General features: G+C 41.0%; 1 protein-coding gene across 2 annotated transcripts in view; it reads left to right on the top strand.

Moving 5' to 3' along the window:
- Positions 1-16452, top strand: part of BRAF (B-Raf proto-oncogene, serine/threonine kinase) — an 82046-nt gene extending 65594 nt beyond the window's left edge. For both annotated transcript variants that reach the window (XM_076340202.1, XM_076340193.1), the window contains 7 exons: positions 491-667; positions 2175-2221; positions 2781-2899; positions 5213-5344; positions 8016-8150; positions 9018-9171; positions 16335-16452. In XM_076340202.1, the coding sequence (XP_076196317.1) occupies positions 491-667; positions 2175-2221; positions 2781-2899; positions 5213-5344; positions 8016-8150; positions 9018-9171; positions 16335-16357 (787 nt within the window). In that variant the 3' untranslated portion in view covers positions 16358-16452. The remainder of the gene's footprint in view (positions 1-490; positions 668-2174; positions 2222-2780; positions 2900-5212; positions 5345-8015; positions 8151-9017; positions 9172-16334) is intronic.

Here is a 16452-nt window from a genome sequence, read left to right as displayed (position 1 = left end):
TAAAGCACTAAGAAAAACTGAAGCCTTGTCCTGGAAGTGTGGTATTGGTTTCTGAACGAAAGGGTTGTCCTTCCTGGAAGCCTCTGAGACTGGAATTTCATTTTGGATGTCCTCCTTATGGGCAGCAACTTCTTATAGCTGGGCTGGGGTTACACAAAAGCAGACCTGCCTGCAAACCATCCCTGTCCCAGGGGACCTAGTGGTAACAGCATCTTCTGAGCGGTCCTGTGCTGGGTTGCTTGCAAAAGCAAGAGGAAGCGGTGCTTACCCCAGAATAGCTATTCTACGTCATGATGATAAGAAAGGCTAACTGCTGGAATAATGCATTAAACTGAATCTAGCAACAGGTTATCATGTTATCTTAGTAAAAGCTGAGATTGACCCAACAACTTCTGTTTGGAAATCTATATTTAGACTGTGATAGATCTGCCTGGGTTTCTCCTGATTTCCTGATCCGCCTCATTTCCTCCTGATTTTTTTTTTTCAACAGGAAAACACGACATGTGAATATCCTGCTTTTCATGGGTTATTCAACAAAACCCCAGTTGGCTATTGTTACACAATGGTGTGAGGGGTCCAGCTTATATCACCATCTACACATCATTGAGACCAAATTTGAAATGATCAAGCTAATTGATATTGCACGACAGACTGCACAAGGCATGGAGTAAGTATCGTATTACTTGTTTGCAAATGAGCACTGGGGCAATGTTTACTTATCCCCTTCACACTCTGACTGGCATTGGCAAATAAGGCCAGCTATCTACCCACTTTGCCAAGCCCAGGGTCTTGCCTTGATGATGAAAGCATTTGGTGAAGTGTTTATTATTTTGATTAGTAAAACAGACTTCGTGTTCTTTTTTTGGAACATAGGGAAATAGAAATCATCAAGGAAATATAGTCTTAGAAAGCAGAATAAAGATAATTACGGTGCAGTTAAACTTTCCATCTTGTGAGCAAAGATTTCTGTTCCAGGCTTTACGATCTTCACAGTGCAGATAGTCTTATGGTAGGAGGTAAAACATAGTTTAAAAAGAAACACCCTGTGAGTGAAAGGACAGAATCCTGTAAGATAATGTAAAAGGCAGACAGCCCTGTTAGCAAAAAGAATTGATTTTTTTTTTTCTCCTTTTCTTATGAGTATTGTAGCTCTCTAAGTACTAGATTTCAGCATTTGAAGAAAACATACCTATTTTGTTCTAAGGACTGTAAGTAATCCTTACTCCCATAGGGGGCAATTGAGTGAGTTAGAATTTACAAAACTAGCCCAATATTGTGTGTCAAAATCAGAACACTGATGTAAGATCAGAGAAATCACCCTCCAGCTGGAAAGCCACTATGATGATTGCAGTTAATTGTGCCATTTTTCTGCTAAGTATTCTGTTACGTTTTCAGTCAAGCAGTGGGGAGGTGTTTGCAGCAACCAGCCTCAGCCTTCTGTCAGCCTGCTCATCTCCCCAGGCTCCCTCTGTAGGTAGTGGAGATGCAGAAGCTGTTTTATGAGCATGATTCAAAGCAGAGACATAAATTGGGGCTTTTCCAGCAGGTTTGCGCCAATCCCATTGACTAAACAAAGAGCCGTGGGAGACTAGTTGCCTAATTTAGGCTATATCTGTGCTGTGGGGCAAGTACTGTCCTCTCTGCAATCTATTTATCCAGTCTGCAATCAGGGGATTTTTTTTCCAGTCCCACACTAAAAAGCAGTCAGCATACTTGAGTACACACTGAGACTAGGAAGCACATTTAGCTCCCGCAATTTAGAAACACCTTACTTACCTAAAGCTGTGCCTAGCCCACAAAGTGTCTTGACAGTCACCATTAAGGCTGGGAGGCAGAACCTTCAGCACTGAATGGCACGTCAAAAACTACTGAAGTTCTTTTATTTTTTTTTTCTGAATATTGAGTTAGAACTGAAAAGAAGTTGGTGCATAATGGTTATTTCATTCTTCAGTAGTATCAGGTTTGAGCTGGAAATCTAAGCTTTATTTTATTTCTGTGGTTTTTTTCCTGTGCTTGTTGCAGGAACTGTCATGGATAACTGAAGTTTTACCACCTTGATAAATATGTGCAGTTTGAATATCTGTAGAATTTATGTTTCAGTAGTACAGTGAATTTTGAGTTGTTGATTAGTGAAATATCATTTAACCCACCTAATCTATGGTGTTTCTTTGCAGTTATTTGCATGCCAAGTCAATCATCCACAGAGACCTCAAGAGTAATAGTATCCTTTCCCAGATATGTGATTGTGGAACGTGACAGCATTCTGTTGTTTTTTGGGTTTTCTGCCAGAAATGAACTTACTGATGTGAAAAGCTGTTCATGTGTGAATATATGCTGAGTTGAAATTTCGTTGAGAAGGGGTAATGTCACTAGTACCAAAGTAAGGAATACTTACTATGTCTATTGATGTGATTGCAATAATGTAGCAAGTTTTGTTGTGGTATCACAAAGATTTTTGCATCATTTGGTTTCTGCATGTAATGAAAGATTACGCCAGTTCACTCATGGGATATTTTCAGCTTTTCTCGTACTTGGCATTTCAAGAAAGCCACCTGGGCCATGGTCTTTTCAGCACTGGCCCAGTCATTACTTATGTAGCCCTTAAGTACCATAATTCACCGTGCTGGCTGCTTACAACCTGTACTATATGAAAACCTTATTCAGTGGTGGTGGATGGTTAAAACTGTTATGTCTAATGTTGCAAATTTGTAGCTGTTTATTGTTCTTGTAGGACAGGACCAGTACCACTTGTTTGTTTTCCCTTAACGTTTCCCCCTTAGATATTTTTCTTCATGAAGACCTCACAGTAAAAATAGGTGATTTTGGTCTAGCTACAGTGAAATCACGATGGAGCGGATCCCATCAGTTTGAACAGCTGTCTGGATCTATTCTATGGATGGTAAGCAAGGGGGAAGTGGTGTGTGTGTTTCAACAAATTTAATTGCCTTTGGCCAAAGTTTCTAAGACTGTCCCTCCAGCACACTGACATATACAAGCTGTCTTAAGCTGGAGAAGATAAGCAGTAATACGAACTACTAAATGAACGCTTTTCAGTTCTTCTTTAAGCGTATGTTTTCCAGTAGTCAGCAAAAAAACTTTAGTGTCTTCATCCCTTATTATAGAATCATAGAATCATAGAATCATTGAGGTTGGAAGAGACCTCTAAGATCATCGAGTCCAACCGTCAACCCAACACCACCAGGCCCACTAAACCATGTCCCTAAGCGCCTCATCTACACGTCTTTTAAATACCTCCAGGGATGGGGACTCAACCACTTCCCTGGGCAGCCTGTTCCAATGTTTCACCACTCTTTCAGTAAAGAAATTTTTCCTCATGTCCAATCTAAACCTCCCCTGCCGCAACTTGAGGCCATTTCCTCTCGTCCTATCGCTTGTTACTTCGGAGAAAAGACCAACACCCACCTCGCTACAACTTCCTTTCAGGTAGTTGTAGAGAGCGATGAGGTCTCCCCTCAGCCTCCTTTTCTCCAGGCTGAACAGTCCCAGTTCCCTCAGCCGCTCCTCATAAGACTTGTGCTCCAGACCCCTCACCAGCCTTGTTGCCCTTCTCTGGACACGCTCCAGCACCTCAACGTCCTTCTTGTAGTGAGGGGCCCAAAACTGAACACAGTATTCGAGGTGCGGCCTCACCAGTGCCGAGTACAGGGGCACGATCACTTCCCTACTCCTACTGGCCACACTATTTCTGATACAGGCCAGGATGCCATTGGCCTTCTTGGCCGCCTGGGCACACTGCCGGCTCATGTTCAGCCGGCTGTCGACCAACACCCCCAGGTCCTTTTCCGCCAGGCAGCTTTCCAGCCACTCTTCCCCAAGCCTGTAGCGCTGCATGGGGTTGTTGTGGCCGAAGTGCAGGACCCGGCACTTGGCCTTGTTGAACCTCATACAGTTGGCCTGGGCCCATCCATCCAGCCTGTCCAGGTCCCTCTGCAGAGCCTTCCTACCCTCGAGCAGATCAACACTCCCACCCAACTTGGTGTCGTCTGCAAACTTACTGAGGGTGCACTCAATCCCCTCATCCAGATCATCAATAAAGATATTAAACAAGACCGGCCCCAGTACTGAGCCCTGGGGAACACCGCTCGTGACCGGCCGCCAACTGGATGTAACTCCATTCACCACAACTCTCTGGGCCCGGCCGTCCAGCCAGTTTTTGACCCAGCGCAGAGTCCACCTGTCTAAGCCGTGAGCCGCCAGCTTCTCTAGGAGAATGCTGTGGGAGACAGTGTCAAAGGCCTTGCTGAAGTCCAGGTAGACCACATCCACAGCCTTTCCCTCATCCACTAGGCGGGTCACCTGGTCATAGAAGGAGATCAGGTTGGTCAAGCAGGACCTGCCTCTCATGAACCCGTGCTGGCTAGGCCGGATCCCCTGGTTGTCCCGCTCATGCCTTGTGAGCGCCCTCAAGATGAGCCGCTCCATAATCTTCCCCGGCACCGAGGTCAGGCTGACAGGCCTGTAGTTCCCCGGATCCTCCTTCCGGCCCTTCTTGTGGATGGGCGTCACATTGGCAAGCCTCCAGTCTTCCGGAACCTCCCCCGTTAACCAGGACTGCTGATAAATGATGGAGAGCGGCTTGGCGAGCACCTCCGCCAGCTCCCTCAGCACTCTCGGGTGGATATTATTCTGAGGTTTAAACTGAAAAGAAAATGGTGGCTAAGGAAAAAGGGTATGATTAATCCAGGGTTGAGGAGAAGGTGAGAAGCCATGGAAAACATCCTGCAAAGGAGCAGAGGAACTAGCTCAGCCAAAAGTAAGATGCTCTTAAGTTTTAAGGATTCAAGCATGGTTACTCTCAAGAGCTCGTACAACTTGCTTAAGTCTTAATAAGAAGTATCGTTACAACCTCCTGTGCAACTCCACTTTCTCCTTTCCTCCCTGAAAAAAATGAAGGCTCTGTTAGTTGGCGTTATTTTCAGTGTTGTAATTCTCGTTTCAAAGTAGCTTCTCAGCACGGACAAGGTCACTTTGTTCTGTTGTAGAGGAATAAAGGGATCACCAAGCTAAAATGAACCAATGGATTTTGAGATTCATGTCAACATCCACTCTATGTTAGGACCCGGTAACATCTGAAGGCAAGAGTGGGCCTTGCACCTGTTACATTCTGGACAAGTCCATGCTTTGTTCCTGGTATGTGAGGCGCAGCCCGGCATGGTGAAATAAAAACTAATTCTTTCTTTTTATTGTACAGGCACCGGAAGTTATTAGGATGCAAGATAAAAACCCATATAGTTTTCAGTCAGATGTGTATGCGTTTGGGATTGTTCTTTATGAATTGATGACTGGACAGTTACCATACTCAAACATCAACAACAGGGACCAGGTAAGGGAAGGGACTGACTTCGGTCAACTCCGGCCTGAAACGGGGGCTGATTCAGCCTTGTGAAGTGCACATTCTGATGTTTTGTGTGTTTGATTTGTGTTTCTGATTCTGATGTTGTGAGATTACATTTCTACATTTTATAGATCTGCCTCAGCCACATAGTGCCAATTTACTTACTTCTCTTGAGGGGTTTTTTTGGTTCTTTTTGACTTTAAGTATAGATTTTCTGCTTCTGAGCTGGTTGCCAGGATACTTATTAGGGAGAGAGCAGGTTACTTAATAGTGATCTAGTTTAGAATAGTTCTGCAAAGGCAAAATGATCCTCCATATGTTCAGTTATTCCTCCCCGCCGCACACTCCCCCCCCCCCGGCTCTCCTTGCATTGAACAATAGTTCAGCAGCAGGATTGACAAAATGGAACAGCAATCATCTTGCTGAATGTTTTATATTCATTTCAATCTTGAGAAATGCATGCACCATCTAATTGAATTTCAGGATATGAGCATTTCTCAAATCCTGGTTGATGGAGTATATGACTTTCCAGAGTGTGCGAATCCTGTAAGATTACTTAATTGTGAACAAATATTCCTGAAGTCTAATGATACCACACGCCTGTTGTGTATCTCCACAGGATAGGCACGTTTGTGAAGGCATATCTGATTCATTATTTCTCTGTCTAATCTGAAAATAGTATCTATGCATCAAGATCTTTGGTGTAAACTATTCCGTGTCTGGGTGGTGATATATTTATGTTGTATCTGTGTCCGCATCCCTTGTTTTTTCACTGTCAGTACTTGAGAATTGCAACCATAGCAACGTTCATCTGTGAATGCCATTTTATAAGGCTGCTTCCATTATTTGTCAGAACACTTCATCCCAATTCATCAAATTTGGAGTGACTCCTTTTTTTTTTTCTTTTTTTTTTTTTTTTCCTTTTGAAAGAAGGGAAATGTCCAGATTCCTGGACATTCCCTGTCCAGATTACTTCTAAAAGCAGTATTCGGGCATTGTCTTGTTTTTACCTTTTGAGATTTGAAAGATGGACCCAGTGCTGTGGGTGCTCACAATTGAGCGCTGAAACAAATTTTAAATTGCAAGTGAAGCCAACACATGAAATGTGATCTAATGTCTTGAGTTTTGTCACTCCCAGTCTATTGTCTGAAGAGACATAAATATCGCTTGCTCTGTGTTGGTGCATCTACATCAGCTACTATGACATAACTAAGGATCTTAGTGAGCAAAGCATCGTTCTTGTTACACCTCAGGGCGTTTCACCTTAACAGATTTTTCTAGACAGACTAGGACTGTTCTTGTAGTGATATTCTCTTTTCTCTAGTTAAAATAAAAGTTTAATCCCTATATTATTTGTAAATATAGTATTGGAAACTTAAATAATAACAAATTTTGAATAATTTCAACTTTAGTGTAATTATTTAGAAAAGAGTAACTCCAAGATGATGGTAAGTTTCATTGCAGCAGAGGTAAGGGACGGGGCAGACAAGTCTTTACTATGAAATGCTGCTCTGGCACATGGGGATTTCTGAAGAAACCATATGGGAGTTTTGTACTCCTTGATGCCAACACAGATGCGCCTGAATCAGAAAGTTGAAAAAGGACCGGGATTGTGTTAGTATAAATAATATGTATAGCTTGCTTGAGATGTGGGTTTTTTCTGTTGTTTTTTTTTGCCAGTGTCAAGATATGGAATAGTTACACTTCATTAAATACAAGGTATGATACACCTGCTGGGTCTGTCTGAGCATTCAGAAAAGGTAGTGATTATCTGCTGCAGCGTGAATGGATCTTTGATTAGCTAGTTTGAAAGGGCTTTTTAGTGTCAGTGCAACTGCAGTACTCAAACCACATTGCATTTGACCTTGGCTTGACATGATGATGTTTGGTTTTTTTTTTTTTAATATATATCCAAGAGAACATTAACCATATTTATGCTTTATTTTCCTGCTTTCTATTAGTTTTTCTTTGTTTTATGCTTAAGTTTTATCCTTAGGTGAAATATAAGCCTTCTATGTTGAAAGAATTACTGTAAAAATACAAAGCCTGTCTGTCTTCTCTTTTACAGAGGAGAGGCAGTTTCTCTTTTGCTTTTGTGGCGTTTTTTTTGGGGGGGTAAGGAAGGTGGTCAGATGTCGAGAATAAGCTTTTGTGGTGGAAAAGTATAGGAAGGAATTTATTCTTGAAAGGTAAGGGGTTTTAACATCTGAAGTCCGTGTGTTTCTTAAAATACCTTTCAGTGTAAACTTGCTGTTGACTTATAATATAAAAGAGAATATTTATTTTTACAGAATATTTATTTTTAGGCATTCTGTTCCTGCCACAGCGTTGCTTATTCTTGTTTTTGTAACAGTTTTTGACACCGAAGAACTGTTCCTTAGATGGTTATTGCTATAAATGGTAACCATTTAGTAGTGTTCAAGTTTCACATAAATCTCTCTTAGGAGGAGGAGGAAAAATCTAATTTTTTCTCTGTACTGAATAGGTTAGCAAGCATTACTGTAAGAAACTTGGCAATTTCAATACCAGATAATGTTTCCTGGGAGCAGAAAACTTGCTGCTGGGACTAAAATGGTCTGGCAAAATGTTCATCTTTCATTACTGTTTGTTTTATGGACTCATCTTCTTCCCCTTTCATCTTTTTTCACCTTAAATAAAGATAATTTTTATGGTGGGAAGAGGATACCTATCTCCAGACCTCAGCAAAGTACGGAGCAACTGTCCAAAAGCTATGAAGAGACTAATGGCAGAATGCTTAAAAAAGAAAAGAGACGAGAGACCCCTTTTTCCACAGGTGAGAAAGGTTCCTCTTTAGTTCTCAGTAGACTTACAATTCAAATATTAAAAATAAATATCAGTTATGAACTCACTGGCCAGTTCAAAATTCTTTTAATTAGCGCTATACCATGACTTCATAACAGTACTGGCTCAGTACCTGGTTAGTGCTGTTTAATTAGAAATGTTTATTTTCAATTCAAAAAGCAGGTATTAAAATGACTTGTGTAGTTGGAAAAGCATTTATATGTTGGAGAAAGTTTCAACTGGGAGACAGTGAAATTAAGAATCGCAATTAGACACACAAATTAGAACTTGCTGTGTATGTTCTCAGAAATCTTTATACCCCCCTCCTTGCTCTCCCCTGAACTTTATGAAGGGAAACTGATAGTTTTGTTACAAAACTTGATTTATCATGCCTGCTGAGGAAGGTTTGGATTCTAAAAGCTTGGGGGGGCACACCTTTTTTTTTTTTTTTATTTGAATGTAACCAAAGCATTTTCAAAAAATAATGGGCTCCCCCTGCTGGCTTTATGGTAAATGGTACTAAGCAAACTGCTGCCAAAGCTGTGTTTATTTACAGCGATGGTAGGTATAGGTACTAGTGCATAAACAAGGAGGCAAATAGAAGGCAACTATATTTGTTATGCTTACAGAGGGAAATCGGTATGCCCTTTTAGAGGGGAAAATGAGACAGTTTCTTCCCAAAATGTCCTTTTTCAGGATATAAACATCAGAGTGCAATGCAGTAATCTATTCTTAAAAGTCTCTGTTTGAATTTGTGCATAAATATTTTTCTGTAGTTAATGTTCTGCCTTTTTTGTTTTGAGAGGCTGTTATAACTTTGGAACAACAGATTTGATCACTTATTTTCTACTTGTTTTAGATTCTTGCCTCCATTGAGCTTCTGGCCCGGTCATTGCCAAAAATTCACCGCAGTGCATCTGAGCCCTCATTAAACCGGGCTGGCTTCCAGACAGAGGATTTTAGTCTATATGCTTGTGCTTCTCCAAAAACACCCATCCAAGCAGGGGGATACGGTGGGTTTCCAGTACACTGAAAAGAAATGTGAAAGCGTGTGCCTGTGTGTCTGTGTGCTGGTGTGTTCCTGTGTGTGCAACACACGTGTACGTTCTCGGTTCCTACCAGCTATGTTTTTAAGGTTTACTGAGGGAATGAAGACTCACTTCCTAATACTGGGCATTGAATGTCCCGAGTACAAAGTCTGTGTTGGTAAGGAATGCCCTGGGAACAGCTGGCACAAGAAGAATTATAAGGTCACATAAGAAAAACGGGAAAAGTCACTTCAAAACAAGCAAAAATCCTCTTAAGGTCATTGGGTGTCATTTTTGCTTGCCTGTGTCATTTTTGCCTAGTTTATGGATTGGAATTAGTTACTCAGGAGTGTATTTGATTTTAATCTACTCAAGCTATGGTGTGTGTTTGGTTTGTTTTTTGGGGTTTTTTTTGTTTGGGGTTTTTTTTTTTTTACTTCATTTGAGGTCATTATATTTTAGCAATAGGCTTTAGATTCCTCAGTTAGTAATGCTACTCATATGTGGGAAACAATTGGAAAAATAAACTTAGCTTTAAGGCTGAGCACAGTCAAAACATCTTGTGGTCAGTAGAAGTGAGCAGATACAACACAGAATCCAGTGAAAGACCTTAGTGATGTGTGAGTCGTATTTTGAAAGTTGAAGTTTAAAATAGTGCTGTTTAGAGAACATCTCTTCCTGCAGAGGAGTGGTGGTGTGGGGGGGTTTTTTTACCTTTTATTTTTGCCTAAATACTCTCACCTGCTATAGTTTAGACCATCTCAAAATGTTCTATTACAATGCAACATAGAAGAAATTCTGAATCTGCTTTTGCTGAACTGCAAGAATATTACTGGTATTGGGGCCTGTATCCTTCAATTAGCACGGATTTCAAAATTAAAAAAACATTTTAAATCTCGAGCATAACCAAATACTTTAAGAGGAAAAGGCTGCTAATACCCATAATAGGAAAAGAGGATTTGAAAAAGCAGTTGTTTTCATGGAAATCAGTGTTATACCATGAGTTCTGTTAAGATGAAATGTTTTAATTATTTTAATATTGTTAAGAATACCACTGAACATGCTTCTGTTCAGTGACAAATTATTTTTTTCACTTCCATATAAAAGCTGATAGTTTGACTAGAAGTGAATCAGTTAGACTAGATATCTAACTGAGAAAGCTAGACACTTTACCAAGATCCTGTCAGCTCACTTTAAAGATTGTATTTTTCTCTGGAGCATTCCTCTGGAACAGGTGAATCAGAGTAGTGGTTCAGGTTATATCAGTCTTTGATGACAGATATGAACACAATAATGTTATTGGCTGTATTCTTGCATATTTTGAAACTAGTTATGTGGTTTTGTTTGTTTTAAATGGCGAAGCTATTAATTTTCACAGATTCGTCTGCATCAGAAACAAGCTATTGCTGCTCTTGTTAGGACTTCAAGGGCCAGGAGTGTTCTTAATGGCTTCTGATTTGCATACTTATAGAAAAGTTTGCATGTTGCTAGCAATAGGTTTTTGAAATAGATCAGGAATTCAAAAAAGGTTTTCTTTTCTGCTGTCTGGCAACTGAGCCTTTTAAAACAGGAGGCAGACTTAGAGAGCTTGAAGAGATGTAGGCAATTTCTAATTGCCTGGATTCTAATGGTCTTTTTGGCTTCTGCTGTTGGAACAGTTTGGGAACTAACTTTTCTCTTCTCATTTTGTTAGTCAAAAAAATTCAGCTGTTGAAATCTATCTCTATGGAAATAGTTGTGGAGGACGAAAGTTGTTATTGTTTTAGAAAATCTGTTTCCCATCTTTCTGGTAGCTTCACCTTATTTTGGCAGGCTTATCTTAAAATGAAAACAGGATTTAAGTGTGTTTTTTCCCCTCTTACTCATTTTTTGTTTTTTTTTTATTCTAGACAGTGAGGAGGAATGTTTCTTAAGCTTTGGGGTATGATATTCAGTACAGGCTACAATGCCCATCTAAGTAAGAGCAAGAGGATGCTGCTGGGTCTCCTGCAGAATCTAGAAATGCGCCATCCCGGGCAGAAAAGGCTTAACCACACAGGGAGTTACGGAGAGTGCAGAACCATCATCACTGCCCTGCCCAGGCTTACTCTTTCTCAGGTCTGCCAGATCAGTTCAAACAAGTTATTCCTTGGAGTAGTGTTATCCTCCTTGTTGTTAAGATTGTTCTTCTCTGCTACAGGAACTACAGTTACGGGGGGGGGGGGGGGGGGGGGAAATGCTGCCACCCTCAGGCACCTTTGGCCCCATTTCCTGCTGTATGGTCAGTGCATTAGAATTCTTCCTGTGTCACCTGTTCTTACACGTCGAGCACGGTTTGGGATCCGTGGCCATAACATGATCTTAGCTTCTCGCTAAACATTTTATGAAGCCTAAAAGGAGGCTGTTTTTTGTGCATCATTAACTTTATCTGACATAAAGGCATTTAGGGGTTTAACTTCTGTAGTTTGTAATTGCTGCTTCAATGAGATTTGGGAGCATATGTAGGATGAAGATGCCTAAATACACCTGTGGATTTGGGTCAGTGTTCTCAAAGATGCAACTCAGCTATATCGTTTAGAAACAGATACCTATCAGTCCTGAAAACAAGTCTGTAGGATCCCAGGCTTTTCTGGAGGGGTAGTTTATACTATGTGAGGTTCCTTTTTTCTTACTTCCCTGCATCTCAGTATAAAAACAAAATCTGTCTTGGTACCTTGTAGAAGGACCAGATCCTCATAAACACTGCTGTATATTCTGAGGATACTAATTATCCACATGAGGGTATGTTCCAAATTTTTATTTAGCCAGTGGATGGTATCCATACTAGAAGATCAGTGCAAGATCCAACAGAAAACTGGCTCTTTGTCATACTTTTTTCTGTGTCTGTGAATGTAATCCAGGCAAGGTGTTGGAATTTGGTGTTTCCCTTTGGTAAGTCAGTTGCTCTCTACTTCAGTAGACAAAGCTGGCATGAGCCTGGAATGGAACCATTCTTCTCGTTACGATTCTTCTGAGAAACATGGCATCTACCCCAGGATAAGGAGTACAGTTAAGATGTCTTGTGACCTCAGGAATCCAGATTACTTATAAACTACTTACAAATTTGTGAGAGTAGAGATTGATAACTGCATCTTAAATCCTTCCAGGAATAAGGGGCAGCAGGTTTGCTCAGAACATGCCCTTATTTTTATATTGTTTGGACACAAAATGAAAGAACTTGATCATCTTTTTTAGTACAGATTTTTGAAAGTGTGCATTTAAAATAGTTTCCACTTGCTTTGCATGTGATGAGTGTGAAAAGACTGTAGCAACTAGCTTGAAAGAGCTCTGTAAGAAGTGTAGATTTTCAAATGCTATCCATCCTTTGGAAGGGAATTTCTTTGTTACCAATTGTCGTGGTTTAACCCCAGTCGGCAACTAAGGCCCACACAGCCACTCGCTCACTCCCCCCCCCAGTGGGAAGGGGGAGAGAATTGGAAGGGTAAAAGTGAGAAAACTCGTGGGTTGAGATAAAGACAGTTTAATAAGTAAAGCAAAAGCCACGCACGCAAGCAAAGCAAAACAAGGAATTCATTCACTCCTTCCCATCGGCAGGCAGGTGTTCAGCCATCCCCAGGAAAGCAGGGCTCCATCACGCGTAACCGTTACTTGGGAAGACAAACACCACCACTCCGAATGTCCCCCCCTTCCTCCTTCTTCCCCCAGCTCTATATGCTGAGCATGACATCGTATGGTATGGAATATTCCTTGGGTCAGTTGGGGTCAGCTGTCCCAGCTGTGTCCCCTCCCAACTTCTTGTGCACCCCCAGCCTACTCGCTGGTGGGGTGGTGGTGAGGAGCAGAAGAGGCCTTGACTCTGTGTCAGCGCTGCTCAGCAGTAACTAAAACATCCCTGTGTTATCAAGAGTTTCCAACACAAATCCAAAACATAGCCCCACACTAGCTACTGTGAAGAAAATTAACTCTATCCCAGCCAAAACCAGCACACCAGTCAAAGCAAGCATCTGAAGTCCTGCTTGATAAAAAGCACATCAGATGTCTGGCTCACAATGAATAAAAATGTCTGTTGTTTTTTTCACATCCCAAATGGCTAAGTGTGTGGTTTCATAGCTTTGTGGTAAGCTAATCTCATTTGGAGCAGCCATGGCCCAGCTCCTTGCCCTTTTGCACTGGCCGATACTCTCCGATTCCATGAGTCCGTTCCACGCAGTTGAGCGGGTTCCGTCCCCCCCCCCCCCCACAAACACAGAGCAGCTCTTCAAAAACTGGTTAGAAAACTCTTCTTGCCCACCAGCCCGAGCTAGCATTTGCTAGGTGAGCTCCTTGAGCCATCTCACCTCAGGGCCAGCGTGGCCCAACGGGCAGGTCATTGCTCTACAGCTCAGGTCAGGAGGGAGAGTGGGACTACAGTAGTCCCAGTTTAGATTAGCATTGGCCATTACAGAATGGTGTCCAAAGACTTAGCGGGGCAGAATGGGGATGATCCTGTTCCTGCAGGACAGGGCATATCAGGGCAAATTCCTAAATCTGTCTTCATTTCATCCATTCATTGCTTTCGGGCAAGACCTTCCTGTCTTGCTAGAAAATGGTGAATTCACGGTTCAGGTTACTTTATCTATCTGTATGCATCTGAGTCTCAGGAAGAGGTTGCCTGTGTACTCTCTCCCACTTCTACAGATGGGGTTTCTTTCAGAAGATAAAAGAACCAGCTACAGATATTTCACATCTTCAGAATAGAAAGGGTGACATAAAGCCTTTTAGCTACTCCTCAGAAAGTCCTGTCGACACCTAGCAGGATGAAGGATTCCTGTACGTGGATAGGTATAGCCATCTACATTCCTTATCTAGGGAAAGCTGTTACTGCTAACTGCATTTTATACATGCTCAATCAACATAATCCCATTATTAGATGAACGTGTTACCTATTTTGGTCTCCTATTGATTTGAGGTTGGATTAGCACCTGAATTTTGAAAGGGGAGATTTAGCATTAGCTTGTAAAAAAAAAAAAAAAAAAAAAAAAAAAAAAAGTCTTTGCTAAGGTTTTATTTAAATGGAAGAAAAGTCTGAAAACCACCTTTTTATAGCTACCATTCTATCTGAAATGCTTCTTGACTTCTGATCCTGTTTTTCCATTGCCCTTTCCCAATTAATGGTTCATCTTTTATCTTCTGAAATCCCTGTATGACTATTAAAAGCTAAATTATTACCAGAAATGGGCAGAAGGACAAGATGAGTAATGAGGGAGCAATCTCTTGTTTATAAATTGATCTTTAATCAGCAGTTTAGGAAAGCAGACTGAAAAATAAATTAAGTAGAGCATGTTTTGAAAGCGTAGCTAAGCATGAATGTCATTCTTAAAAATTAGCCTCGCAGGCAATACTTGATGACTTTTTTGTCCTTCTGCGCTTAAAAGAAAAAAAAGTACAAAAATTGAGGTGTTTCTAGAAGATGCTGTGAAGAGAGTTGGGAGAACAGTGAAATGTGCCAGAGAGAAGCAAGAAAAATTATTAAACATTTGGAGTATTTTAGAGCAAGGGTTTTATCTGTTGGTAGAACTAGTAAAATAGGCAATTAGATCCATCGTAAAGTTTTTATTCTTTTGTTGTTAGAACTTAAAACTACCACCACAGTCTGTCACGACACATAGAGCTTGAGGTTTGTCACAGCCCCCTGTGCCAGCCACCCTTACTTTAGACCTTGGGTGTACTCCCTTCTCATTTCCTACGATGCACAGAGCTCTCTCCCCTCTCCCTGCTTTCTTCATGTTCCCTTAGATCAGCTGTTCCTACCAGGCCCTGTAGATGCCTTTTCTTCCCCCTCCCTGTGCAGACTGCTGATCGCTGCTCTTGGTTCTCTTTATTGTGCAAGAGTTTCCATGGAATTAATGCTGTCAGCCTAAAATTCTGTCTGCAGGGATATTTCTGGTTTGTTTCCAATATTCAGAACAAGAATCTTAAGGAAAAACAAAGCCAACAAAACACTTGCTCTTGAAAGGATGGAAGGACACCAAGATAGGGAGCGGTTGTTTGAATGTAATGGCATTCAACACACTCCTGTTGAACAGAAAAAAGGGTCTCATGTCTGTTTATCACTCCTTCATTATTAGGAGAGCTCGGAGGAGTGCTGTCAAGAAAGGGGCATAAACTAACCTAAAATTCATGTGAAACCCAACACAGGGAAGTTACATGTACATTTCTTTTTCTCTTGCTACTGAGTCCATTTGATTAAGCATAGTTGGACACCCCTCCCTAAAAATCCTATAGAATACAATTTTTTTGTGGGTGGCAGGGAAATTTTTTGGCTAAAGTGTAAGATGAAGAGGACGAGTACCTTAGTTTTGGCTTCTGTTCAAAGCTCTGGCAAACTTCTTAAGGCTTTGGGCAGTGATTTTACTCTGTGCCATAGTTTCATTACCTCTGAAATGGGACTACCAGTCTATCTCATGGCGTGCTGACACTAGATAAACTGTGTAGAGTTTCAGGAGATCATTGCATGTGAAAGCACTGCATAGAATTACTGTTTATTCAGCAATTCTGAAGGAAGCATGGGGTTGCTTTATTTGTTGTGCTCCCAATGAGCAAGGCCTAGTTTCTGGTCTGGGAGTGAGTAGACAATCTCACCATTCTTATTTTTCTCACAGTAGGTTGCTATGTTGGTCTCTAAACCAGACCCTAGCATTCTTCAATACTAGTTTAATATTCAGGCACTTTACTGTATATAGTCTTTAAAGGTTAACGGGTGTATCAAATTGTTCTTTGTTATTAAACCAGTTTTACACCAGAATAGAAATTAGTTTGCAGTCTGATGCATTTATTGCAATTGTTGCTTTTCAGGAGGATATATGTGCAATAAGGAGTTTAAAGTGAAATTAAACTGACACATTTTATTTTCAAATGCATGATGAATTAGACTTTGCTTGAACTTTCAGACCTCTGTCTTGGGAAGAATGGGTACAGCTTGCTTTCAAGAAAATCTTCTTTGGTAAAATATGCTGGGTCTGTATTCAGTGTTCTCTCACTATGTATTCTTTTGTGCTTTAATTTTAACAGTTTGCATTTTTTAACATCTTTTATATTCAACCTAATGTTTGACTAGTCTGGAGAAAATCTCTGACCACCTAGTATCTGAAATCACCTTTTTAAACCAAGCTCTTGTCCTCCCTCTACAGGAGAATTTGCAGCGTTCAAGTAGCCACAGCACCATGGCAGCACCCACTCTGTTATTTAAGTCTTGTGTTCCTACAGTTTCTTAACATCAAAACTCTGTTCTGCTCCACAAAACCTAAA

Source organism: Aptenodytes patagonicus, chromosome 1, assembly GCF_965638725.1.
Source record: "Aptenodytes patagonicus chromosome 1, bAptPat1.pri.cur, whole genome shotgun sequence".
NCBI classification, from domain to species: Eukaryota; Metazoa; Chordata; class Aves; order Sphenisciformes; family Spheniscidae; genus Aptenodytes; species Aptenodytes patagonicus.
Note: the sequence above shows the minus strand (reverse complement) of the source record. Positions and strands in the feature narration are given on the sequence as shown.